Raw genomic sequence first — 26,831 nt, forward strand, 5'->3', positions numbered from 1 at the left:
GTGCTATGCAAAGTCATGTTCTTAAATACAGAACTTTGGCACAATAAATACCACTTGCTTTGAGTCAGCTCTTGACAAGTATATGAACTCACACAGATCTCAGCTTGTGATGATATAAACAAGGTCTGTTCACATTCAGGACAAGGAATGGAGCATCTGGAGGAAACTATTTGAGCTAGACAGGCTTGCTTCTTTCAAGCAGGAACAAGGATCAACTTTTATTCTTCAGAGTGTCCAGCACAACAGGATCTGGTCCACTTTTAAGGTTCCCAGCAGCCTGAACTCATTAAATAATGCTACTGCAAGGCAATGACGCAGATGGGACAGATCAATCTGACAGCTACTCTGAGCTGCTAATACAAATGCTGTGCCACTCAATTGCCATTGCATTATGTGGCTGCACTGCTCAAGATAGCAAAACTAAAAAGACAGCTTCAGCCAGGTCTATGCTGAAGATATTTTCCTAAAGATGCACAGGATGCTTCTAGAATCAGTCCCAGCCTACTGAAAATCAGCCTACTCCTCCAGATCTGGAACCCGTGTCAGAAGTGGGTGGCTACTCTTCTGCTTCCTCCCAAACAGCAACAACCACAAACTCTGATCCTTCTCAGCTTTCGCAAAGGCACATGCAGACACAACATCATGAGCAGCAAGCACGATCAGAACTGGTATCCTGGCAGCTGAACCAAAAACCTGTGCATCAGTAATGGGGAGGGCTCCCTTCTCTTCCCTGATATAGCACTTCTGAGAGCATCAGTATCATTTAAAAGCAAGAGACGTGTTCACATTTAGTGGTAACAATTCAAAAAGCAGTATTTACACCTCTTGCATTATTTGACATAGTTCTATGTTGTTTAAAAAATAGTTCAGATGAATACTGTCAAATGCTGCTTCTTTAAGGTTTCCAATTCTTTCAGGAAAAAAAAAAATAAAATAAAAATAACAAACCAAAATCCACAGACTTTGCATTGGTAGTGATTCTTTCTCTAAAGGTACAATTTAAAAAGAGAAACATTTTCTATTGCAGTTTTGAACCCGTCTTTTAAAAAGTCAGGAAGCACTGCTTATACTCAGAGCCTTCTCATGTACGTATCATTCACCCAATTGTGTTTTTACAGAATTTATTTGTGCTGGTTGAATTCAGAAAGAAAACCTTATCAACAAAAAGATAAATTTAACAGCAGACATCAATAAAACTCTGAAAAAAACGCCCATAAGGATGTGTATAAAATGGAGGGTCTCAATTGGAAATGCATTGTGTGAAATCTAATGGCATCTGGCTCTTGAGTTTGAAAAACAAAGCAGAACTAAAAAACTTTCCGCTTCTTTTTATTGGCTTTCAGAGTAATTTTACTGAACTGTCTTCCTAGAGAATATGAGAAATGCCAAAAACAATGCGAAACACAGCAGTATATTTCCCAGCATGAAGAGTCAGCACTCAGACCTTCAATTCAGACAACAGCAGGGACTGACCTACATGTCACAGAGCTCATCCTAGGCTAGCGGCTGAGCCCAAAGAAATTCACTTTCATTATCAATACACAATGAATGCAGATACCTCAGAATTCTCAGGCTGGTTATTACATACCCTGATTTGAATGGGATACGGCATCTGCTTTGTACAATTGGTAAACTGATTATCGCATCTGTATTGCCTAACGTACTTGTAGGTACCACTAGCCACCCTTTTGAAAAGAATAGAAAAGTCTTTTAAATAAAGAATAATAATAATAATAAAAGATTGAGGGAAAAGATAGAAAAGAAAGCTATTTTTTCATCTGTTAGAAATTTAGCACCATTCTGAAACTTCAAGGCATTGAAGCATCAGCAGTTGAACAGCACAGTCCTAAGCCATTCTGGAAAATGTCAGATTGGTGTTGTGCTTTTATTTCATAGAAAGGCTAAAACACACAGAAAACCCCCATGCAATTACAGCTGATATTTGTTGATAATGTGTCCAAGTAACAAGCATTGCTTGTTCCTGTAAGCTGTCTTCTAAGAAGGTTTCCCAGTTAAGAACTTTATTGGAAAGACTGTGAGGATTCTTTTCAGGTGAGGTATCTGAGGCCTTTCAGAGATCCATTTTGCTGATATCTGGGACGTTTATATCTGGACTCAAATTTGCTAGGGAATTGATGAAAATAGGGATGATATCTAGACCATGCTGCTAGGTTTATTTTCCTTGGAGAGAGGCTGAAATGTCTTGGGCCCTGCCATCTCCTTAATAGTCCTTGCGTGTGACTCTCCACTGAAAACCTGAAATAAAGGTACTGAAGGACACTGTTAGTAGAAAAAAAGTGTCACAAATCTGATGTCAGGTTGTCAGCTTCTTTGTGACACTACACCGGCAAGATTCTACTGCAGGATTCATGGTTACATTTCAGATTTTCAACTTATCTTGCTTAACTGCAGTGTAGAAATAAAACTATATTTCAAAAGATGTTCTGAATAGAGGGTTGTATCACTAATAAAACAACATCATGATACTGTTTGCCTCTTTCCTCCTCAGTTTCTAGCTGAGAATACCATTCCAGCTTAGTATCACTCTTCTAACTCCCTGTATCACTCTGAGATGAAAAAATTTTTGCTGAATACTTTCACAATAACTGGAGTGTCAGCAATGAAGACCTTATGACAGGAAGGCTTTTGGAGGCCACTTCCAATTCCAAGGCTTTGGACAGTCCAGCTTCTTGAAAGACTGAGGAAAGCACAGAATTTAGTTCTGCCAATAGCAGCGTCACCTTAGATACACCTGTACATCTTTATTTCACAGTAGGAATCCTTGGTGTTTTGGGTTTACAAGCCACAGCTGTAATGACCAGCCTAAACAACACACCTATAAGGGGGACTAAAGCAATGTTCTTGGAAGGAGTTCTACCATGAAGAAGTTCTTCATGAATAGTTCTCCCAGCCACATTCAGATTTAATTTTCCCCAGTTCATACAGGTCCAAGTACAATCTGCATGAAGCCAAAGCCTGCCACTAAAAAACGAGCCATTTGACATGGAAATGCATTTTCAGATACTTGCCTGCATTTGACTTCTCTTACATTACCATCACAAACTGAACTGACAGCCTTGAATCTTCCTCTTTTCATCGGTTCTATTACAGTCATAAAACTTCAACTTCATTTATAGTTGTGTTTTGTCAAACCAAGTCCACTAAAAGGCTGAGACAACTGACCTTAGAGAACAGTTTCAGCATTACAAGTCCCAGGTACTCATAATAATTTGTTGATCTCTTTTCTTTCCTTACTCTCCAAACCAGCAAATGATTGACCACGAAACCATAAAACAGCAAGAAGAAAATGACGTGGCTTTTTCTGGATTTTGAATTGTGAAGTTCTGAATTTCAGGCTTTTTCTTTCCCACTCCAGAACAAGCCTTCATCTAACCCACTAGAATATCTCCAAGAGTGACCATAATCAAATGCCAAAGGAAGACTGGTTACAGGAGAGGCATGTACTTTTGTCATACACTCTCCCAGTCTTTAATTATTTTCAGCTTAGGGGATTTCCTGAGTCTGATGCAGTTTATCAACTTATTAACCACCAATGGAGCTCTCTTCCAAGTTCTTGCACCCTTCTCCCCTTGAGTTCATGTAAACTTTCTGCATTTTTATACAAGAGTCATACTTCATACTAAACCTCATGATTGTTCATGAAGTAAATGTCAGAGGGGAGAGGTATGAAGAATGAGTCATTTCTCTGTCCTGACTCAACTTTTGTAAGGGAATGCTATTTTCCTGTGAGGCTATAGGGAAAAGGAGGCAACTATTTCTCATTGCACAGATCAGGCAGTTCCCAGGTGCAAAAATTATTTTTAATAAGCCAGAAAAACCAAAAGCTTTCTTGAAACTCATAGAAGTGTGTTGGTCAATTTCCATCTTTAAAGTGTATGGACTTTCCTATGATTCACTGAAAAAAGTAGGATGAAAAATGAACTTTTGTTCACTGAAAAAAAAATAAAAAAATCACTGAGAAGCAATAAAAAATCTACAAAGAACTCTAATCTACTTTTCAGTATGGCAGTCAAAGCTTATTTGACATAAATAATTTCTGTTTTCAGAGGATCAGTCTGTCAGCATGAAAAAAACAATGTGAGGGGTTGTCAGAACCATCATATCTGCTTCATGTATATAGCATAGTCTATACAAGTTCAGATAAAGTTAGAGTATATGTTTTTCCAGGAAAAAGAAAAAGTGAGACAATTAAAAGATTTTAACTTTTAAGCAAATAACATCCCTGTAAGGAGACATTGCTTTTGCTTTCCTCCTTTCTCCCTCTCCCCATTCTAGCACCCTGTAATGGAAGCAAAGTATTAATCACTATATGACATCAATGCAAAATTGTCCCTGGGAGTTTGGCATCATGCCCAGGTTTTTACTCACTCCATGACAAGTGGTGTTCTCTTCCGCTAGAATTTATCCAGCCTCATCAATAAATACCTCGAGCATGGTCATTTGATGGACATGATGAGACTAGATTCCAAAACATTCAGGACTGCATATAGTATATATAATAGCATTTCACTATTCTAAAAAATGTTGCAAACATCCCTAAGCAGGAACAAAATCTTTTTTCTGACATTAAATGCCTGAACAATCCTTGTTGCCCAGTCATAACAAGAGGGCTTTCTAAAACGTGTTGTTTTGCTTTATTTTCCCCCTGTACATTACTCTGTTAGCCATTTTCCCCTTGGTGATTTGTTTTACATTCACCATTTTCCTCACCCATGCATGAGAAGGAAGAATATATTCTCATTGGCCTCTTAGGAAGCCAGACCTGGGCTTGTTTACAAGCATTCATTTCTTGTTTTTCTGTTCCAGACCAGACAATCTAAATTAACAGTTTTAATGTGGCAAGAGAGTACAACACACTCAATGTCACCATCAGTCTCTCCTGCTCTTGAGTCCAACTAAAATGTTTTTACTGATAACAGAACACAATAAACAGAGAGTTATTTCTGAACAATGTGGGGCTGTAGCAGGTAAGACAGAATATGTAGATACATGCCATCCTAAACAGTTTTAAACTAGAACTGGGACTGTCTTTACAAATATCTTTCATTGAAAGATGAATTACTGAAGATAATGCATGAAAATACACTGTCAGTAGAAAGCAAGACTAAAGTCCATCACCATCTCCCACTTACAGTCCATTCTGTGGAGTTGGGTTCCAAATTTGAGTTTGCTCTCACCTCCGGATCCTGCAGTGGTTGAATTCATTTGGTCTCTCCCAACTCCCACGGGGTCAGACATACTTTCAAGAGGTCATAGGCCACTTTATTTTAAGCAGTTCAATGAAAGAGGAATCATTTTCAGCTCCCTATAGATTTTCATGCTTTCTAAAGGGCAAAGGCTCTATCGAGCCCAGCTTCCCTTCTGAGCTGGAACAGTAAAGGCACATCAGTTTCTGTAGCCAGAGGCACACAGAGCACAATGTGGATTTCACTGGAGTTAGCTGCATCCAGCCCTCTACTCCTGTGACTATATGCACATATGTAGATGCATCGATTAGCGGCAATTTTCAATGCATTCCTAATCAAAGCTTAGAACAGTTGCCCATGAGACAGCAGTAAAAGGCCTTACCTGCTCTGCCACTACGTCTAAAGCTGAACAGCCTCCTTTCCTGCCAGGCTGTCAGGCAGACCTGCCACCCATCCCAGGGAGACAGAAGGGAAGGTGCAAGGAAGAGGAAGAGGCAGAGGCACCCCTCCTACACACACAGCTGCTGCTGTGTCTGCACGCAGAGACAAGGAGAAGCCTCCAGACTAGTGCCTGCTACCCAGAGCGTCTGTGTCAGTGTGAGCGTGTACTTTTGTTGGAGATGGGGAATGACAGGAACTAGGCATACCTCTTACAACTGCACAGCCTCTCAGTGATGGGTATTGCTATCAACTCAGAAACATCCATAGCTTAGGCCCAGAGGCAGATCTCAAAAGTGGGATGCAGTACTCCCAACACAGGCAGAACCATGCTCTTCTACCCTCTACTTCAATGTAGTAGCTCGACAGAGGCTTCTTACAAGACATACTGAAGAGCCAGTGATTCAAAAATCCATCTTTGTAAATTATTATTCTTTGAAGAAAATAAAAAATATGTTTAAGTTATTATAGTTTATCATCTCATGAAACTTTTCTTCTTTTCTTTGTATTATATTCATAGAATCATAGAATTAAGCATATAATGGCTTGGGTTGGAAGGGACCTCAAAGATCATCAAGTTCCAACCCTCCTGCCACAGGCAGAGTTGTCAGCTGCTAGATTAAGTACTAGATCAGACTGCCCCATCCACCCTGGCCTTGAACACCTCCAGGTATGGATTACCCACAATCTCTCTGGTCAGCCTGTTCCAGCATCTCACCAATCTCTCCATAAAGAACTTCCCTCTGACATCTAATCTAAATCTTCCCTCCTTTAATTTAAAACTATTCCTCTTTGTCCTATCACTATCTGCCCATGTAAAAAGTTGATCTCCTTAAGGTTAATGAACTCCCTTTAAATAGTGGAAGGCCACAATGAGGACTTTTTGTAGCCTTCTCTTTTTCCAGGCTGAACAAACCCAGTTCCATCAGCCTATCCTCATAGGAAAGGTCCTCCAGCTCCACATCCTTCATGTCCCAGACTTGGACACAGTACTCCAGCTGGGGCCTCACAAGGGCAGAACAGAGGGGGACAACTACCTCCCTCATCCTGCTGATATCCTGCTCCATTCTGATGGAGCCCAGGATACTGTTGGCCTACCAGGCAGCAAGCACAATAAAACATCAGCAGACGCATGGGCTGGGAGCCATTTTAGTTTAGGTTTAGATGACAGAGGGATGGAATGAACCATAAAAGACGCTGACTGTTTTAAGCACATGCTTTTCAGTCAGTGCCATAGACCAGCATCACTTGCCTACTATGGAAAGTTACTTAAGTAAATGAGATGAACGGAAGAAGGAAACACACAGTAGCAGCTTGAATACAAACTGTGAACTCTCTTCCTTTGAAAGAAGGATCAATATATTTGTGGTAATCTCTTACATTATTTTAATATGAAGCCAAAAGCAAACATTTCCAAAAGGAGCTGTCAGCCACAGCTGAATTTATTTCAAGAGATAATGATCAGAACCCTTTCCACAGTTGAACCAACACTTCTCTCAAATAGTGCAGTGCACTTTCCCTAAATTAGCTCCTGCTCTTAAAACCTTTAAATGTCATGTCCCTCACACACGGCCGCATCCTCTGTAAGGTGACTGCTATCAACAAGCTCAGAACTTTGCAGAACTAAACTTTCTAGGAGTAATTTTCAGTAATGTTCCCCCCTCTTTTTCATTCACTCTGTAATACATCAGTATGGAAAGATCATCTGAATGACTCAGACACTTCCTCATATTTCACTGCACTGAAAGGCTAAAACATTCAACTTTGCTTCATCTGGTTCTTCTTCTTTCCCTATGGGCCATCAAATACATACAGCAGTCTGATGCTTCAGACTGAAAACAGAAGCAGTACTGGTTTTATCACAGAAATAGTAGAATATTGAGACAAAATATATCTTATATTAATATTCATACCTTAGGTTTTTTCATATCTGAAAAAGATAGAGACTGAGACTGGGATGTAATTCTCTAAGAGCTGTACAAAATGCGTTAGATGTTTACTCTGAGTAAACAAAAGGTACCACAGAAGCTCAAGCTTCCATAAACAACAACATATTTATTCCGAGATGAAACTATCACACTCCTGAGACTGATAAAAGTTGTACTACTGTCAAATGAGATGTAGAATACAGTAAAAACATTAAATAAGAAACAAGCTAAAAAATGTCAGTGACTTGATTCACAGCTAAGAAAACTGAGTTTAGGTTGGATAAGCAAATAGTAAATCACAGTTAATTATTTATAAAACTTATATAACTCAGTTGTTTTAAAGGAGATGTATCGGTTTCTTGCTGATATAATCACAGAGTCACCAAGGTTGGAAAACACCTCCAAGATCACCTAGTCCAGCAGTCCACCTATCACTGGTATTTCCCTACTACCTTAGTACCACATCTAACTGCTTTTTTACCTCCTCCAGGGACACTGACACCATCACCTTCCTGGGCAACCTATTCAAGCACCCCACCACTCTTTTGGGGATGAATTTTTTCCCAATATCTGCACAGCAGGTGCACATTCAGCCCAGGATATCTATATCCACATGCCAACTGTTACCAACTGTTCTCCCTGCTTTGACGTAGAGTGCTGGGTTTTACAGAAAACATCAAGTGACAGATAGAGAACTGCCCAGTTTCTGCAGTTGCAGATGATTACTCAGTATTTGCATAAGCAGATGCTTAGTTGGCTTCTAGGGCTCAGGAGGCGCCTGAGGCATTTGACAGGAATGGGAAGCTGAAAACCTGTTTTCTTTCATTTTGTTGCAAGGTCACTACTGACTTTGAAGAGCAAAGGCGGCTGAATTCCCTATTCTACAGAAAAATTGTCCTTAATAGTTAAATGCCTCAATATATCTGTCAATACAGTGATAAAAATTGTATGTACTTGAGATCTTAGTTTGTCATTGTTATGATTCAGTGTTAACAGCTAAAGGAGGTGAATAGGTGCTTCTCATTCTCTATTCTTTCTATTTTATCTTGCAGTCTTTCATCTCACCCAGCTATTCCTGAAGGGCATTAGTGTGTCTTTTATTCAGATACAGACATTATCTTGATGACTATAATGAGGAGAACCTTTCAGTTTGTTTGTTTAAATACAAGTTCAGATTGTGAAACAATTATGCAAATAGATCTTAATATTTTTGTGCTTTATAATCTCATTTAAACAGGGATTTTTGTTTTAAAGCTACTGTAACAAGCAAGAAGGCCATACAAGGATAACGCTTTTACAAGTGGCTGTCAGTGAATAAAAGTCATAATAAAATTACCTGTAAGTTCAACTTCTGTGTGTGAGTATGTAGTAGAAATAATATATTTATAAATGTCCACATAAAAAGCATTCATCAAGCTTCAGATCAAGGAGTAATAGTAATATTTTTGCCTAATCTGTTAGCAACGTGAAAGTACATTTCGACACACCAGGTGAGGATAATCATATGCAAAACATGATTGTGTCAGTTTCTAATTGTGTAACACACAATAGCAAGCCAGCATAAAAGGAAGAAATGCAAAACCCCAATCTCTCCATCAGTGTAAGTTTATCAGGATGGCCTGAAAAACAGTTGTACAGTTGCCAGTACAGCTAGCTGGGGAACCATGTACATGGCACTTTTAGAAATATTATATTATGGGAGTCAGCGTCTGCCTCTGCCATTGCCAAATATAGTTCATGTAGCTAAAAGTGTTGACACCCCTGTTACAGAGATGAAAAAACAATGGTTAAAAGTGCTATCAGCAACCACAGGAAGGTAACAGTTTCCAAGGAGCAAGTTTGCTCCACCTGTCAAGGGGATCCGAAAGAGCCCCCTTGGTCCATGGCAGGGGGTTGGAACTTGATCCCTTCCAACCCAAACTATTCTGTGATTCTATGATCTGCATGGATAAATTCAGCATGAGGATCAAAACCACCATTTATGTCATTCATGAGAAAAAGAATTTGCAGGTATAAATTAAGTTGTTCAGCCAAGCAAATCAAGATGGCCCAGCTCCGTTAAGCTATGTTTAGGTGCCACGCAAGTCACAGGATGTCTTATGGAGAATTTGCTGTCTCAGCTTCCCAGCATCTGCCAGAAATGCAACACACTGAAGAGATGTTAATGAACATTTTCCTGCCTCTTACTGGAAGTATTCCCCTAACTGGTGAATGTTCAGCATTAAATTCTTAACAGAAAAATAGCATTAATAAGTACAGGCTCTTCATGGTTAGAATAATGAGCAGAAAATAATTTGTTCCATTGGTTGTAAACAAACTCATTTCTAAAACTGTTCAGCAATTCTCAGTGGTGAAATTCAAGGATGGTCTTAGGTTGCTTTGAACTACCAGCTGTCCATCATTCAGCCAGAAGAACTGAAGAGCTGCTGTGACATTTGAACCCCCTGGTTTTAGGAGTCAGAAGACAGAGGAAAAAATAGGAATTGTTCTTAAGAGGAAGAGTCAGTCAAAACTTTGACAGACATACAAAACATTTTCTTCCCTTCTGGCAGTTCTGCCCCTTGGCAAGAAGCAGATCCATTCTTTTCTTTCTAAGGCAATAATTAAAAGTTCTTGGGCTTTCCTTCTAGTTTACACAAATTCAAGGAGTACTGCCTTTAAATTCAATGATTTTGTAGATGTCAGCTAAGCCTGAGGTTCCAACAGTTTGTGAATTATATGCAATAAATTAGCAGATAGATTTAAGTATGCAAACTCCAGTTAAGTCAATGGGATGTTCGCTTGAACAAGAAAAAAAATGTGGTATATTACAAATGATACAGGAAGGAATCTAAAGATCCTACATAAAACTACTTAATTTCTAAGTAGAGATGTTCATTCCCAGTATCATTAATAGGTTACTGATGAATTCATAGAAAGCAGTCTAACCACCCAGAGGGATAATAATACAGAGGGATAATAATAATACTTCCACCAAAAAGACAATGCAAGTAATACCTTCCACTTTGGGAATGTCCACTGTTTTTAGGAGACTGTTACTTTTGCAAGGACAGGAATTAAACTACAGTGAAAACAACAGCACTTAAAATCTATTTTTTGGCCTGCTTCCACATTTTTCCTATCGTTCCTGAACAGCATAACAAAAACAGCATCCCACAGTGAACATGAGGCTTATAAGCAGGAATAATTACCACCTGAAAAAAGAATACTGAATACATACTTGATAAGTCAGCGATTTATAGAAAGCTTTCACAACAAATAAATCATAGAAATAAATGAAAAAAATAGTAACCAGGACTGTGTAAAGAAATGGGATAAATCACTGTTTGGACTAACCCAATAAACCTGTCATCAATCAGAACCAAAGTATGCCATTACAATTTTGAAATACCTTACATCAGTACATACAACCTTTTTCAAGCAAATATTTTGATAGATTTGGACCAGTTTGCATAACAGAACTCTTCCTTCACAACTACTCTTCCAGATTCCTACTGTAAGTGGATAGGAGTATCTATTTCTGACAATCTTATCACTGTCTGTACAAAGGTCCTTCCTCTGCAGCATCTCTAAACTAGGACAACCATCTTTGAATACTCAGATTTTGCCTCAATTGCATGTATCTCCTGCAAATCCTATCCAAAACCTACTTTTTGCCTTGGTCTGTATTCTTAATCCTTCTCTCATGTGCTACACAACATGAATGGACTTTATAGCATTACAACATTATATATAATTTATTATTTAATTCCAAAAGCCTATTATGCCAGTTTTCAACATCTCACTGATTCAGAGAGGCACATTTGTATCTTAATATGAAAGACATTAATGAAGCTGACCTCCAGCACTACTTCTGTAAAGTCTTCCCAACACCTTAAATTACGAAGATACTGTTTTCAGCTGCTTTTAATTGTGCAATATTTCAGCCAAAACAGTTGAACAATATCCATTGTTTTAATTCAGTCAAGAAACCCTCAACACCTATTTTCTGTAGTGACACTATACTTTGCAATAACGTCATACAAACTGGCAAATTAACAGCTTTTGTGTCAAGGCTGCATCTTTTGTGTTGTCTTCCCACTTAAGTTTAGCCAGATGGGCTCTTAAAAGCTCCAGCTGCACAGGCTTTGCAGAGACTTGCTAAAACTTAACACCCAAATTGTCAGTACAAACATTAATCTGGCATCTTAAGGCTTCTGCAGACCAGAATGCCTGTGTCATTTCCACAAAGCTGAGTAAGGGCTACAAAGGCTTATAAAGGCCCATCTAATAACAGATCTTAACCAGCTGGGATCAAGGTGGCATAAACCTAATGAACTTCAAGATGGGCTTGCTCTCTCACTGTTTCTGCTGCTGGCACCTAGACAGCACTGGAAAGGACACGTCTGACTTCAGGGACAGAGCTAGAGAACATACTGGGAATGGAACTGGAAAAGGAGGAGGAGGAAGGAGATGGAAAGAGCATTGGGACTGCTTAGACACTTGGCTTATGAACTGAAAGGAGTATAAGACTAGTGTTAACAAGAGAAATGGTCAGGGATCCAAAGCTGAGGACAGAACTGAGACCTATGAGTAATGGATGGAACTACTGCGGAGGGGAGATCAGAGTTAGAAGGACACAGAAAAAGAAAGGAACAATAGGGAGAAGTTTGATGCAAGTTTGACCAGAATGAGGGAACTGACTTGGCAAAGCAAACACAATACATTTTAAAAAGAAACATTAAAAAAAATGAGACACCAAGATGAGTGACATCTCAGAGTAGATCAAGAGGTGGTAAGCACTAACAAGCACAGGCTGGGTAAGGACTGCTGGTATAAAAAGAAGCAGGAGGCTGGGACTGACAGCCTCAGCAGCAGGCGCTGTGCATGGCAGAACACTGGATGGCTAATGAGAATAGCAGAAAGGTAAGAAATCCGAAGTATGGGTGTTAAGTCCTGTTAAGGAAAAGAACAGAAATGACAGAACTGAAGAGGAGTTATTGCTCATACAACAATACCTTAGCTGGGGAGAAATGCAGAAGGAGGTATTTTTTGGAAGAAAGTGCCAGAGATGTCAAAATCCTTCCAGACACAGGTATAGAACTGAGCATTCCTTCCTGTGGGCACCTATCTCTGAATCCAGCAAACCTTTCCCCAGATCTTTCTTCACCTGGTTCACAAAGAACCTCTTACTACTGCCAATTACCACATCAGCAGCAGAGGCCCGCGTGGAGAATCCAACAATTTTTAGCTCTTCTAATAACACATGAAGGTATTAAACTCTGCTTTACTGGATTCCTATTCACAAGTCTAAGAAATTACACCATTACATTAGGAATGATAGGAAGACTGCAGATGTAAATATTCAGAAGTGGCCTCCTCAAATAATTCATTACACACAAGCAAATTATGGTGATGCAGTCCTGTACATTTATCCCCAGAAACTAAGACCTGCACTGCCCAATGCAAAAGGAAGGAGGTCTGTCCTACCTATTATCTATCCTTTCAAATTAGTGGTCATGGGCTCAAAACCAATTATTTCTTAGGAGTCTTTTTTACAGTATTCCTCGTAACACTCTGTGATGTAAGGCAATGACTAATTACCTTCTCTGTGGAAGCTGTAACCAACTCACTTTGCAGATGGGAAAACTGAGACCACAGTTTATCCAGAGCCCCACAGTTTGCTAATACCAGAACCAGCAGATGGGCTTGAATGTCTTCCTCTCACACTCAGCATTGATTCTTCCAACCCTGCACTTCACTGCTGTTAGAGATGCTGAGTAACAACCTCCCCCTGACAGAGACAGGAATTCTGAGGACTCTTGGAAATGTTGCACCTAAATTCCATCATATTCAGCTTCCTTAACAGCATACACATCAACAATTCTCAGTCTTTCTTGTGTCCTCATGGATTCTTTCGGAACAGACTCCTTCCTTCTCCTTACTGCAGCCCATTTCCATCCTCAGCTCCTCTCTTTCCGCTTTTGTTTCTTACTCCTCACTTTTTAAATCAAATCATCTCCCCCAGCTGTAGTAGCACTAGTATGAGGCCCAAGGTAGTAAACCTATAACAGCTTATTAGCTTGATATCCAGTCTACTGCACCCTCATCTCACCTTTTAATGTTAGCACATCTCATTTCCTCACTGGCTTGGAGCTGTCACACAGGAGGATGATAGCAATGACAGAAGAGAACCAAAAGCTTTTGTGTAGTATTCTTTTTTATCCAGAAAAAAACATGCTTTCTTTTCTTGACCCCCTCACCTTCATTTTCCTTTCTAACATTGTCTGACTTCACACAAGAGAAATAGTGACAAGCGAAACTGTTCGATATGCTGGCTTCAGAATTCTCATATACAAAAGGATAAAGTTTGCTATGCCAGTATCCAGAAATACAATAGGTATCAAGCAACATGTACATCTACCATGTTAGTCTGCTGCAAATGCAAAAAGATTAAAAATATTTGCTGGTTTTTTTTGGTCCAGAAATCACCCACTGAACTGGATGCTACCAAAGTCACTAGTTAATAAAGCAGCCATGCCTCCCTGAAAGGAAAGCCCTCTTCCATGGACTGGAACTCACATCGTCTGTCATGAGCAGCGAAAAACAAGCACAGATCCCACCTTCCTTTTCACAAGAACCTATTTCAGGCTTAACAAATTATTGTCTGAATGTGACATCCAATTATAAGCTGACACATAAATGCAAGAGATCTCTTTTTAAAATTTAAGTATTGTACAACAAGATATCCTTCTTGTAACTAGGAATTAGAGCTAGCCAAATAACACGAGGAATTTTCTCCTGTTATTTATCCAAGGCACAAGCAACCAGCTGAGTTGCCTTCCACAGAATGTGCTGTAAACGTTGGTCTTAACCTCATTATGTTATCGCCATGCTGTGACATTGACCAGGCTTGTGCCATTTGCAATTGCCAGTAAAGTGACAGAAGCATTTTCCTCTCAGCTTCCTATCTCAGACAGTCTATAGTTTTATTCCTAAATGTACATTATCTCTGTTCTAATGCATAATTGCAGGGATAACAAGCAGAAAGCCTCCATATCAGTTACAGCCTCTCATGCAGGCTAACTTTAATTTCCCTCCAACTAGCTCCAATTTTCCTGACTGCATCAAGAGAATACGTAACTGCTCTTTGCACAGGGTCATGCATGAGCTTTCTTTACTTGTAAATTTAAGCAAAGCCTCAGCAGAGTTGATTAATACCAAAATGATGTTGCAGCTAATACAACTCCCCTCCATTTGTACAAGTTTAATAGTTTTCCAGTCAACACATTGTGGAAGTAAAAATGTACAAACTGCTGAAGCCAATTTCAAGCTTTTGTTATTACTACACTATATTGTTCTAGCATATTTCTTAAAGCCAATAGCAAAAGTAACTCCAGTAAGCATAAAAATGTAAGATCTGGGTTTTATTACACATATGTGCATTGTGAAAATGAAAGTGCTGCCCAGTTCAAGCTAACACCCCTACATTTGACATAAATGGTTTCATGATTTATAGGAATTATTATAGGAAGTCAGACTGCAAGAAACCAGTCGGTACATGTGTGATTTTTGTCCTAAATCAACGCATAACAGTTAACCACAATTCCTTGCTGAAAGAAAAGTTCTTATTTAGCAGAAACTTCTGTATTTAATTTTAATGCCGATTAAAATGGCATAGCATTGAATAAGGCTTGTAACTAAAGACAAGGCTCATGAAAATGGAGACATAACCATATATTACCGGTTTCTGTACTCACAAATGAGTATGCTTCATTGGATCGATGTCTGATCACATCTGTGAAATTCACAGACATCATAACTCTGTATCAAAATATTATTTCATTGTTGTATTTCTCCTCTTACAGAAAGGCAAGAAAACACTCAGTTCAAAATTCCTGTCTTCTCTCACTGATGTCTACTCAGCTTATTAAAAATGACTGTTTGAATCTTTATCTCAGACCTAAAACAAAATATTCATTGAAAAGTCATGATGAAATCTTAGAAGAGAAATACTTGGACCCAAAGGGAAAAGCAGCAGTTTATTGAGAACCTGTTGTTCTGTCACTTCCAGACTGTATAAAAGTTACTATCCATCATATGTTTCCTGTGAACAGTTCCTTTCTGTCTCAGAAAGTTATGGATGTTTCAGGAAACCAGGGAAGTGGAAATATCTATGGTAGGTTTATCACTACAGAATTAAATTGCAAAATGGAAATGAAATTTCTCTGGGGCAGCTAGGAACATTCTGTGTATGTTTGGTCAGCCTCACGCTTCTGCACAGAACACACATTTGTGTGCACTATTAACCCACATGCAAGCACTGCAAACAGACTCTGTTCCTGTTTCAGATTATGAAACTCTAGACTTCATGGCTACAGAATAAATCTGATTGCAAAATACATGTTCACAGGTCAAAAGAAAATAATGTCAAGCAAGTATGCCAAATTTACAAGAAGACACCACCAACTCCAACATCTTTCTATTCTGTTCCTTATATTGTTTGGCTATTTGAGAGTATGGTCTCAGACTTCTGCAGCTCTTTCTATCTGGAATAGCTTTGCTTTAAATCTGAGTTTCATCTCATTCCAAATTACTGCTAGCGTTTTTGACCCTCATCTCACCCTCTTGCCTCCACTTTCCCTCCCTATTGCTGATAATTATATAGTCCTGCAGAGAGTTTGAGAATGCCACAAACAACATATACAAAAGTCCTAGTTCCCAATATGAGGAATTATCTGCCAAAATATAACAGTCTGAGGGGAAAAAACTACCAAAACAACAACAACAAAATAAAAAAACTAACAAGACTGAGTGCTGAACTGACTGCAGTAAAGCAAGAAGCGTAATTGAATGACTCAGACCAACCACGTCCGGTCATCTACACCTTTTCAGATCACAGGACCTAAGTCTACTGGACAGTCAGAGATCTAGGATTTAATCTATAACACAGAATAGAGTCTTGATTACACCAACGCCGGCCCCTCCTAGGCCAGTGGATCCAAAGTACTCCATTTTCCATTACTTTTTTCATCGAGAACTAAAGAATAAAATGTAGTTGAACCAATTCCTCAATTTACTTTATCCCTCTGCTTCTCTGAAACATCTCATTAGAGAAGTTAACTGTGCCACCTCATCCTCAAGGCAGTAACACTTCTAAAATCTCCTGAGCCTATAATCATTTGGTTGCTTCCTTTGGTTTTGGTTTTAAATCCTACATACAGCTAACAAGGGTGTTTTGATGGATTGAACAGGTGAGGAAAAAAAATGCCTCAGAAAACAAATTCAGAAAGCAACAAAGCTCACAAATTGCATGTATTTTATAAGAACGGAGCAGTTTCATTAAACCACATTCAATTATGAGGTTGTTTGAACCCGGTATTTGCGAGAGCTCTCATCACTTAAATAAGGAAATACCCACACCTAATTAAGCTCAAGACAAATTAGACATGCTCTGACCTTCAACTCTGCTTAATTTTTCTCTTGAAACCTTGCAAGTCAGAACGTGCAATAAACAACATGCTGTCTTTTATAGCCAGAGGAATAATTGAATCTGTGATTTTATTAAAATATACCAATTTCTGAGAAGTGCCACACTGAGATGCTCTAAATGTACACACTGTGGTTCATCATTGTTCAAAATTATATCAGGCTCATCACAGAGATGTAAGCAAACAAGAGACATCAAACCACAAATTTCCCCAAGCCGGTGTGCACCTGAAATTAACCTTAAATAAAGAGAATAGTTAAAAAGTTAACAATCACTTTGCTCCTCCTGCTTCTCTTTTTAAAGTTCTCTACAGAGTTACTACGGAAAAGCACAACACATAGACTTATTTTAAAGACAAATAATTCTGTCCCAGAAAAGTCCTGAAGTTTGCAATTTGTTTTACTCAACTTCAAGAGATATTAATCAAATGACTAGCATCCAGAGAACAGCATGGATCATTTTAATTACAGCGTCTGTCAGCCATGCTAACTATCCCTACTTTGGAAGAATGGCTCTTATTTTCCTCTTCTGCTTCTCTAAAAATGCTTATGTCTCGGTAAATTTTAACCAAGAAATAGAATCCCAGCTTTAAACTTTGGGAGTAAGTTTTCATTCTGCTGCAGCCACACAAGTAGGAGATTTGTTCATATATTTGGGAGGAAAAAAAATATTTTCTGCTAATTCGGTGAATCGCGTTCCAGAACTGTTCTGCATCGTGCCCTTACCAAACAGAATACTTTGCTATGACCTCACGCTAAGCCAAAAGTAAACACTCTCCTTTCTCTACACTAAATTACCAGCATTACCATCAGCAGTGACACAGGAACAGCTGTATTCCCCCCACAAGGAGGAAAAGAGAAAACCATACTGTTCAACAAAACACGTATCTCAGTGCGAAATGCAAGCAGTAATGCACTTCCCAGAAATTAGTCATCTAGCTGTGCTTCCAGGCATCACCTGGCAGTAGGGCTGCCGCAACTTCACAATAGCACTTTGAAAGGCAAAAACACCACATAATCCTCAGTTAAAGGATTTTGTCCACAAACACCTGCAGTTTAAACTTACCAAGCACTTTTGCAGCACGCAGAAATTTGCTAGCCAAAACAGCACATCCAGCACCCGCACAGCTTTCAGAACAATGCTTGCTAAAGCCAGCTCAACCAAAACAGGTGCTCACATGAGACTTAGAACCAAATTTCACCTTATTATGTTTTCATGTCTGATGGACATATCTATGTTCTCTAACTTCAGCAGTCTCTCTGGAGACTTCTAAAAAGGACTTTCAAAGGAATAAGATTAGATATCATCAAGGACTTACCAGATTGGAATTGGTGGCATTGGAATCATCTTCTGGAAAGGGGATATAGATAGCTAAGGCCACACAATTGGCAAAAATAGTCAGTAAAATAATTATTTCAAATGGTCTGAGGAACGGAGTTAAGGAAATTGTTTTGAAATGTGCACACACAAATAATAATAATGAAAACAAAACTTTAAAAAAGTAAAAGATTTATAAGAATTCTGTTTAAAGAAAACATTCCAAGCTCCTTATATTCTGAAAAGAAACATATGCCTTTTTAAGTGCTTTTAGTTGCTCCCGGCCAAAAATCTTCCTAATATGTCAAAAGCAGTGTAGGCCAGTCGCGTGCCAGAGTAAACACAGATTTCTTAAAAGTTTTTCTTCTTTTATTTATTTAGATAGCATTTTCCCTATTTTCCTTCAAGTGTGGCTGTACTGTTTTTAATAACAAAAGCCTGTTCTGAAAGGCCTGTCATCTTTCCTCCCGCAATTAGTTTCTGTTCCTTAGTCTTTGCCATCCGCACTTATATTCTTTTCCAACCTCTCTTGTATCTCAGAGTTAAATGCAAGGCCCCAATACATGTGTACATTCAGGTAGAAAACACTCCAATGATAAAATTTATGGGGGAAAAAAGAAAAAGCTTTATCCAAAGTGTACTTATATTGCTTATAGCCATATTATTATTTTCTTTAAAATTATTTGAGTATTTCTTTTTCTTGTATTTGTATTTCAGCTGGCTTCAGAGGCAAAAGAAATGTGTGTACGAGGAATGGTATGAAGAAGGGACACCAGCAAACTAAGAATCCCTAATGACAGAAACTGCCACCAATTCAGGGAAATTACAACCCATCATCAGTGTCCAAAACAAAACAACAACAAAAAAAAAAGCAAACAAGCAAGAAAACAGAATGGATGTTCAGCAAAGCAACCTTGTACAACTTCTGATGTCCCACTGACCCAGTGGAAATCTAAGGGCATTTTTCTACTGACTTCAATTTGCTGGCAATGTATTTCACTTATTTTTTGTGGATTTCTTAACCTTAGTAGCTGTGAAGTGTCTTCTGTTAGACCAGAGACCAGATTTACAGTCTGTCTGTATTTACTTGCCTGCAAGATCACCCTGGAGGATAGCTCTGGGATAACTCACCAGTACTCTGGAGGGGAATGAAAACAGGAAAGGACAGCGAATGTAAGGTATAGCCTGTGCCACAGAGTGCATTTGAGTGTGAATTTATCTGCCACGGGATTGGCTTTTCAGAGTTGCCAGATGTAAACACGGTATGTATGCTTTTGGTCAGCAAACCGCCATTCTCAGCAGGTTTTAGCAAAAATAAACCAGAGATCAGAATATCCTACCGCCTGGATTGCAAGAAATAGACAACCTCCAGGCAACTGACTCCTGTATATTCTGTATTTCACATGTGGAAGAGTCAAAGGGTTCCAAACCCACTGGGCTACCTGCTTAAGCCTATGAATGCTAGGAGGAGCATGATGACATGGAGAAAGAAGACAAGTATGGTCCTTTCTAAAAGGAGTCAGCTGTCATTGCAGCTACTAAGGCTTGACATAAAAGTGCAAGGATAATGTCATTAGTAGGCAGACAGAGGAACTTCAGGAATAATTTCATAGCTATGCAGATCAGGGTACATACATCACTGGTGAAAGCACTGGATTTCTCAGATGCACACACAGTGTCGATTGCATAAACACCAACATATCCATTGGCTTTCTTTTTCTTAATTGCCTTTTGCCTAGAACTGTTTTCCTGAGAGGAATACTGTTCATAAGCTGGCTGTTGCTTATGCTACTGCACTTTTAGATTTTAGAGGTTCAGAAAATTATGCTAAGGTCTTCTCAGTAATTTTCAGCAATTAGGAAAAGTCAGTGTACAGTTAAAAAAATAAATCTTATCACAGCCCTTTGATATTGTTATTTGTCCTTGAAGTGTTTCATCTTTATAAGGGCTATATATCCAATGAGAGGTTCTGAGGAAAAAGATATTTCCACCAACTCACCTAAAACCAAACAAATACCAAATAAATGCAAGTGTCAGCATCTTGGGATTGCTTTAATCACATTGTTTGGTCCTCCTCTTGATCTCAGCAGTGCTGTATCCTGTTCTACAACACATCATTCCCATCATTCATTGCTGATCTTATTCATTTATCAAATGTCACTATGTGCTCTTTCTCTATAGTTGTGCTTACTGGGGTGCTGGCAAATAAACCAATATTCAGCTTCATCCTGTTAGTCATCATCCATCACCTTATGCTCAAAGTATCTCAGCTATGCCAGAAAGGATAAATAGTAGCAAACCACAATCAAAGGGATTAAAAATTAGCATCTGAAGAAAGGAATAGTCAGGCAGAAACTTTTAGGATATTTAACAATCGACAACAATGCTTTTAGCAAGTTGCTCTTCAGAAAATGATATCATAATATGCTCAGATTCTGTTTTTATCTTTTCAGTGTCCCACTAGACCCTCAAAGGGACAATATTATCTCATTGTCTTAAACGGCATCTTTTTTTTTTTTTTCAAATCATATTAACTACTGCTGAGTTCAGTATTGCCTTCCCCTGACATGCTTATTTACCCCTAACGTACTTTTGCTTTCACATTTACTGAAGAATCCCATTAGCTTGTGATTTACTGACTATTACTGTTCAGAGTCGGTCTTGGTTTCTCTTCAGGGAAACAGGGGAGTTATATTTTTACTTCTGCTTCTATTTCACACCAAATTCACAACTTCCAGCTTTGCTGATCAGATTCAGCTGACTGAAGTAGACTTTGCTCCTTCCACATGAAGGAGCCAACAGCCAAGCTCTCATTGGCTTTCCAAGAAAGCAGCACTGACCCTTGCCTTCTGCAGCTCTATGTTAGTGGTTATCATCTATCATCTGTGACAATCTGTCTCTTGTTCAGCCTGCTAGCTCTGGCCCCATACTGAATGTGCACATGTGGCAGGATCATGTTAACTATCTGTCTTTTTCCCTACTTTGAGATAATCAGTTTATCTTTCCATATATTAGGGAGTCTTATTGGTTTCAACTGAATCCCAACATGATTAACAGAGCTTAGCCTCGTTTCAGGGCTTTATCACATCAGGTTTGTGGGGTTTTTTTCATTCGTTCTCCTCTCAACCCCATTTTTCCCCATTCCTTTCTCCATACTGTAGAAATGGTGATGCTGTGTATTTAATGAAAAATCATCTGATTCCAAGTTCCAGAGCTGTTTATGCAGCTAAAGCTCTGCAAAAAGAAGGGAAAGGCAGTAGCTGCCATCAGTCCCATGGAGTGGTTTAATTCTGGCTTCAGATACCCTGCATATCTCCCATCAATTTCAGCTTCAGCCACATTTTTAAAAGATCTCAGCCTCTACCCTTTATCATTTAAGCTTCTGGTAGTTTCTTACACAAGGGTACAGTTAAGGCTTCAGTCCTAAGTATATTTTTTTTTTCAGCATAAATGATTTCAGTTAAGACAGCAAATACTGCTTGTGTACTTTATGTTCCCAATGGCACCTTTCAACTTAAGGCATCGATTTATTCACACATATGAATAGCGCCTGATGCACACTAACAATTTGCTGTTTTCCAAATGAGAACATCAAAAAAGGATATTTCCATTCGACGATGCTGATGCATGCCCTCCGGATGGGATTTTTCAGTGTTAAACACAGCAGTGCCCGAGGAGGACGCGTAGCTGTCGTGGTACCCTGTTTTTTCTGTTTCCCATACTGCTGTCGTTTTCTCTGCGTGGAGCTAGCCGTGGATATTGTTGCATTGCCAGCGCTACCCATCAATTTGGCTTGCCTGGCAGCATCAATTGCAGCTTGCCAGGACAGAGCTGCCCCTGGTGTAGGGATATGCTCCGGGGCAAGCCCTGCAGCTGCATTAGCATTCATGTTGGCATGAGCTGGACGGGGACTCCCATAGTTGGAACCTGTGAAAGGAGAGGGGAAAAAAAAACAACTGTGAAGGTGTTCCTTTAACAGTAGAAAAGATAAAGCTTTTTTTCTTAAATCACATGCATCAGTAAAATCAAAATCTGAGGTTAAGGATAAGTGTAGGGTATCCACTTAGTGGGAGCTTGTTCCTGCAATTCAAGCCCTCATTTCAAAAATAATACTACTGTGCAATCATTCATCTTGCAAGAGTTTCCCAAGAAGCCCAAAGGACACAGCTGTTAGAAGTGTCTCCAATCAATTCAATCTCCAGAAATTCCACAGAAAAGAATGCGCCCTTCACTTCGTTTTTTACCTACACATTTTGCAAGTTAGATCGTTTGAAAGCTTAAAAGGTGAGGCCAGCTCTCACCTCTATCACTCAGGCATGCAGCACTATTCTATTTGGTATGTGGCACAGAAACAAAACAATACTCTCGAGTCTATAGTAAAAATCCTTCTGTTTTCAAGATCACTTCAAGGTAAAGTGAAATTTCCACAGTGAGCTGTATTCTCTCAGCAAACATCGCCCACGTATAAGCATAAAGCAGCCTGAATAAAAGGGACACTGAAGCAGTAACCACAGCATAAGGACAGAGTTCATCACTTCTATGCGCTAAATGATGTTGTGTACACAGTCAACTTTAGACGAATCAACACACAGTGTGAACCTGGAGCTGATTCCTTATCCTGAACAAAAAACTGACTTTAAGAAAGCTCAATATTTGAAAATCAATGGAGTAACAGACACTAAAAAGCCTGTACTGGCAGGAATGCCAAGATAGGCAGCTCCATGTTTTGCACCTCTTTTAGCTGACACTGAAGAAGCATATGCTTTCTCAATCATAATAACAGAATAAATATGTCAGGCAATGTGTCTGATACTTGGAAGGTCTTAACAGTACAAGAATTTAAGGTCACCCTTTCAAGCCAGCCCAACTGTTCAGTCATTACAGCAAAGACAGTTACGAAGCCACCTGTGCCTCTCCAGTGAGGATGTTTGCCTTGGGGGTCTGTGGTTCCCTTGCTTTTGGATTGAAGAGACTGTGCTTCAGAAAAGCGGACAACTTGGATAGTAGAAAGCCAGTAACACAGTTATATCACTTTTTATTTCAAGGCAAGCACAAAGTCTATCTATTGACTGTGTTTCACCTCTTTAGATTAATGTGGGAGTATGTTGTTATTAAACAGAGCAGATGTGCTCCTATAGTTCACAGGACAAAACAAACAGAAGACCACATGCTACCTGTTGTGCTGAAAGTACTGGATGAAAGACAAGCCAAATTAGAACAAACAAACAGCTTCAAGGTTTTGAAATAAAATCATTACCTAAGATGCATATTTTATGGCCAGATGTGCAATGCCAAGAAATCACAGCCATAACAGCATTACACAAATTAGATCAGGTAGAATAAATACAATTACATTGGCACCTACATTGCTACAGGGTATGCTCCTACCCAGAAAGCATGCAAAATATTAAAGTTCATCTCACTGAATTGCAAGGAAGGACATGATAGAGTCAGATGTTATTTTATGTCAGGTATTGCCATGAGATTTCCAGGCTGCCGTTGTTTTACCACACAGCTAGAAAATCGAGAGCTTGTCTCTGTCACTGGGAAGCTTCCTAGCTGCAAACCAGCCAAAGAGAGCTGGTGAGTAATGTAACTCTGAGAAGTGAAAGGGAAAGCTGAAAGAAGCAAGAAATGAGAAATAGTTAACTTACATCCCTCAGATTTTGAAACTGAAGAAAAATTGCTTTCAGAACCACACAGACTAAGCACATTTCCTAGATGAAGAAGGCAATCAAGTGGCAGACAAACTTAGTTAGTTCTCTAAGACTAAGCAAATTGTACACAGCACTACTCATGGGATACGTATTTATTTTCAGACTAGTTCCAGATGCACATTTTCTCCTTAGCATCCAATTGACCTCTCTAGCCTGAGGCAAGCTGGAGAGAAAAGTAAATGGAAAATTACTCTAATTATTCTCCCAACTCCAGTTCTTCTTTAATATTGACACATTAGAGCGGATAAAATAAATGTGTGTATCTTCCAGCAAAAGCAAACTTGCTGATCCATCACTGCTTTGTTCCTATCATGCTGACTAGACCATGTGGTCCAGAAAATAAGCAGCTGCTCTATTTTAATGAAGACTTTTCTTGCAATTTGGGAATGTGTTAAGTTTCTCCATTATTATTGCTTATTAGTTAGGTTTCACGTGAGGATTCGGGTTTATGCACTCCAACATCAATGTGCCAGCAAAGTTAAAGACGCTTCTGGTCATTTGTTATTTTTGATTCTACCCATTAAAAAAGTGCTTTATCTCAAATTAACTTCAAAAGATGAGCCAGTAATGACAGATTTATATTAACAAATATTGATTACTGATAAATATCTGTCCGCTTATGAAGCTCAGAGGCTACAGACTGTCTTTACTGAATAACTCATGGCAGCGACAAATGCCTTGATCTACAGGCTGTTCAGAAACATAGCTTAAATCAAAAAGAGTGATGTTCACATAACTCCACGGAAAGTACACTGAAGAACTGTGCAAAATTTTCAAGGACAGCATAGCCAAACTTGCAGGGAGAAAACTCAGCAAAACATTTCTGTAACCTGAGAGCTGCAGTTACTGGCATTGCTATTTTCATTTTGCAACATTTCAGTTAAAACACTTCATTCTATTTCTCTGCTACAAATAACGTTTCACCATACCTAAACCACCTCCGCCATATTTATTTACACAGTTGTAAAACTAGAAGTTGACAAGAAATGGAAAACGGAGATTCGGTTCCCATCCAAATGGAATAATTCACTACGCATTGGAATCTGCAGCATCACCACCCTGCTAATCCCTGCCATCCTTCAGCAAGATGTTGTGCTGTTGACTACGTCCTGCAGGTGAGGAAAACTCTTCTCTCTCAAGTACCTTTGTTACAGATCATGAACTTAGATATTTGCATGGTAAGTAAAAGTCTGTATGTGAATATAATGGATACATTTGATTCTGAGATCTTAGGGATCAACTTTCATTTCTGCAAGGAAGAAAAACTGCAGAATCATTTCAAATGCCACAGTAACAGAAGAAAGGCTTTCAAAATCAGAACTAAGTCAGAAAAGTAGCAGATAAAGTTGCTATACCATGGGAAATGAACCACGCTGCACAAAATACCTGACACTGTAAGCTTACAACTACATTGCCACAGTGCCATAAAGGCTTTAGTGGTCATCAGCATATAAGAGCTATTTGCATTCTAATAATGTACATCTGGCAAGCCTCCTATTAATATACAGCTTCATTTAAAGGGAAAAAAAAATATAAGCAGCAATCATTCTGTATGAGAAATGATCCAGTTAATGACATGATGAAATTGGAAGTTTTAAATGCCCTGCATTTATCTATTTTGCCTCATACTTATTTGAGAGGAACTTAGTGCTTAGATGAATTTTTAAAAGAAAATGGAGCAATGCCAATGTAGGTCTTCACTGTTCTTTTCCCCACCCCCCTAATCACCAGAAACATCAGAATCCTAAGAATGAAAACCTCAGAACAATGGTGTTGCACAACTGCATTTTTCCCCAAAGCAGAAGAGTACAGTAAAAGATAAAATTGGTTCAATCAGCGCCTCAGCTGAATGCTGACAGCAAGTATACAGAAAGTAGGAAACTGGTTAACACTACTAAGATTTTATGTAGACTAATTCAAGCAGGCAGAGAAAAAAATCAGATACTGAGGTGAAGAGGCACCTAACAAGAAACCTGAAGAACAATAAAAAAGAACGTCACCATTTGTTAATAATACAAAGAAAGTGGAAAACGCTGATCCATTAACCAATTGAGATGGTGTATGCAAGATGATGTCAACAGGGCTTAAAGATTACCATCACTAAAGAAAGGAATAAAAGGAAGACCAAGAGCAGGTGACAATCAAAATGAATCCACAAATGAAAAAGAAGGTATAGTTTCCACCCAGAAAGGGAAAGAGTAAGTTTAGAAAGAATACTTAGATAAGTAGGATCCTAGCTGAAAGTACATACATTTGGTACTGCATGCTAAAACATTTAAGGAAGCCACTTAAGTAATCTCAGAGTTGCCAGCTGCTGTTCTGAACTCAAAGGACAGGAGAAATCTGAGAATGAGAATTTAAATTCAGTTAAGCTTCAGTCTCCATAAGTAAATAAACAAAAATAATGAGGGATAAGTAAAACAAAAAGTATCAACAAGTACTTGGAGGAAAAAAGGAGAAAAACATAAGTGGATATGCATCTGTCATGAATATAACTAATTCCTTCCACAACAGTGCAACAGATTATACAGGGATGATGGAAGTGATAGCGGTCCTGTCTCCTGACCTTATTAATACTTTCATCAGGTCTTGTACAACAGTTCCACAAGGATGCTAGGAATACAGGAACAAGAAAAAGAAGTGCTGCAATAGAGCACAAAGCCCAAACAGTAGATGCCTGAGAGCAGTTGTCATTCGTACACAGTCTAATCAGACTCAAATAGAGGTACCCAAAAGCATGCACAGTTCTACATCT

The 26,831-nt window shown here is 38.9% G+C and overlaps 1 protein-coding gene across 1 annotated transcript in view; it reads right to left on the reverse strand.

Annotated features, from left to right (window-relative positions):
- Positions 1-26,831, reverse strand: part of CACNA1C (calcium voltage-gated channel subunit alpha1 C) — a 451,547-nt gene that overhangs the window by 362,436 nt on the left and 62,280 nt on the right. Inside the window, exons 2-3 of the mRNA XM_015865321.2 lie at positions 21,965-22,286; positions 18,361-18,466 (exon numbers count right to left, since the gene is read on the reverse strand). Coding sequence (XP_015720807.1) covers positions 18,361-18,466; positions 21,965-22,286 — 428 coding nt within the window. The remainder of the gene's footprint in view (positions 1-18,360; positions 18,467-21,964; positions 22,287-26,831) is intronic.

Source organism: Coturnix japonica, chromosome 1, assembly GCF_001577835.2.
Source record: "Coturnix japonica isolate 7356 chromosome 1, Coturnix japonica 2.1, whole genome shotgun sequence".
Lineage (NCBI taxonomy): Eukaryota > Metazoa > Chordata > Aves > Galliformes > Phasianidae > Coturnix > Coturnix japonica.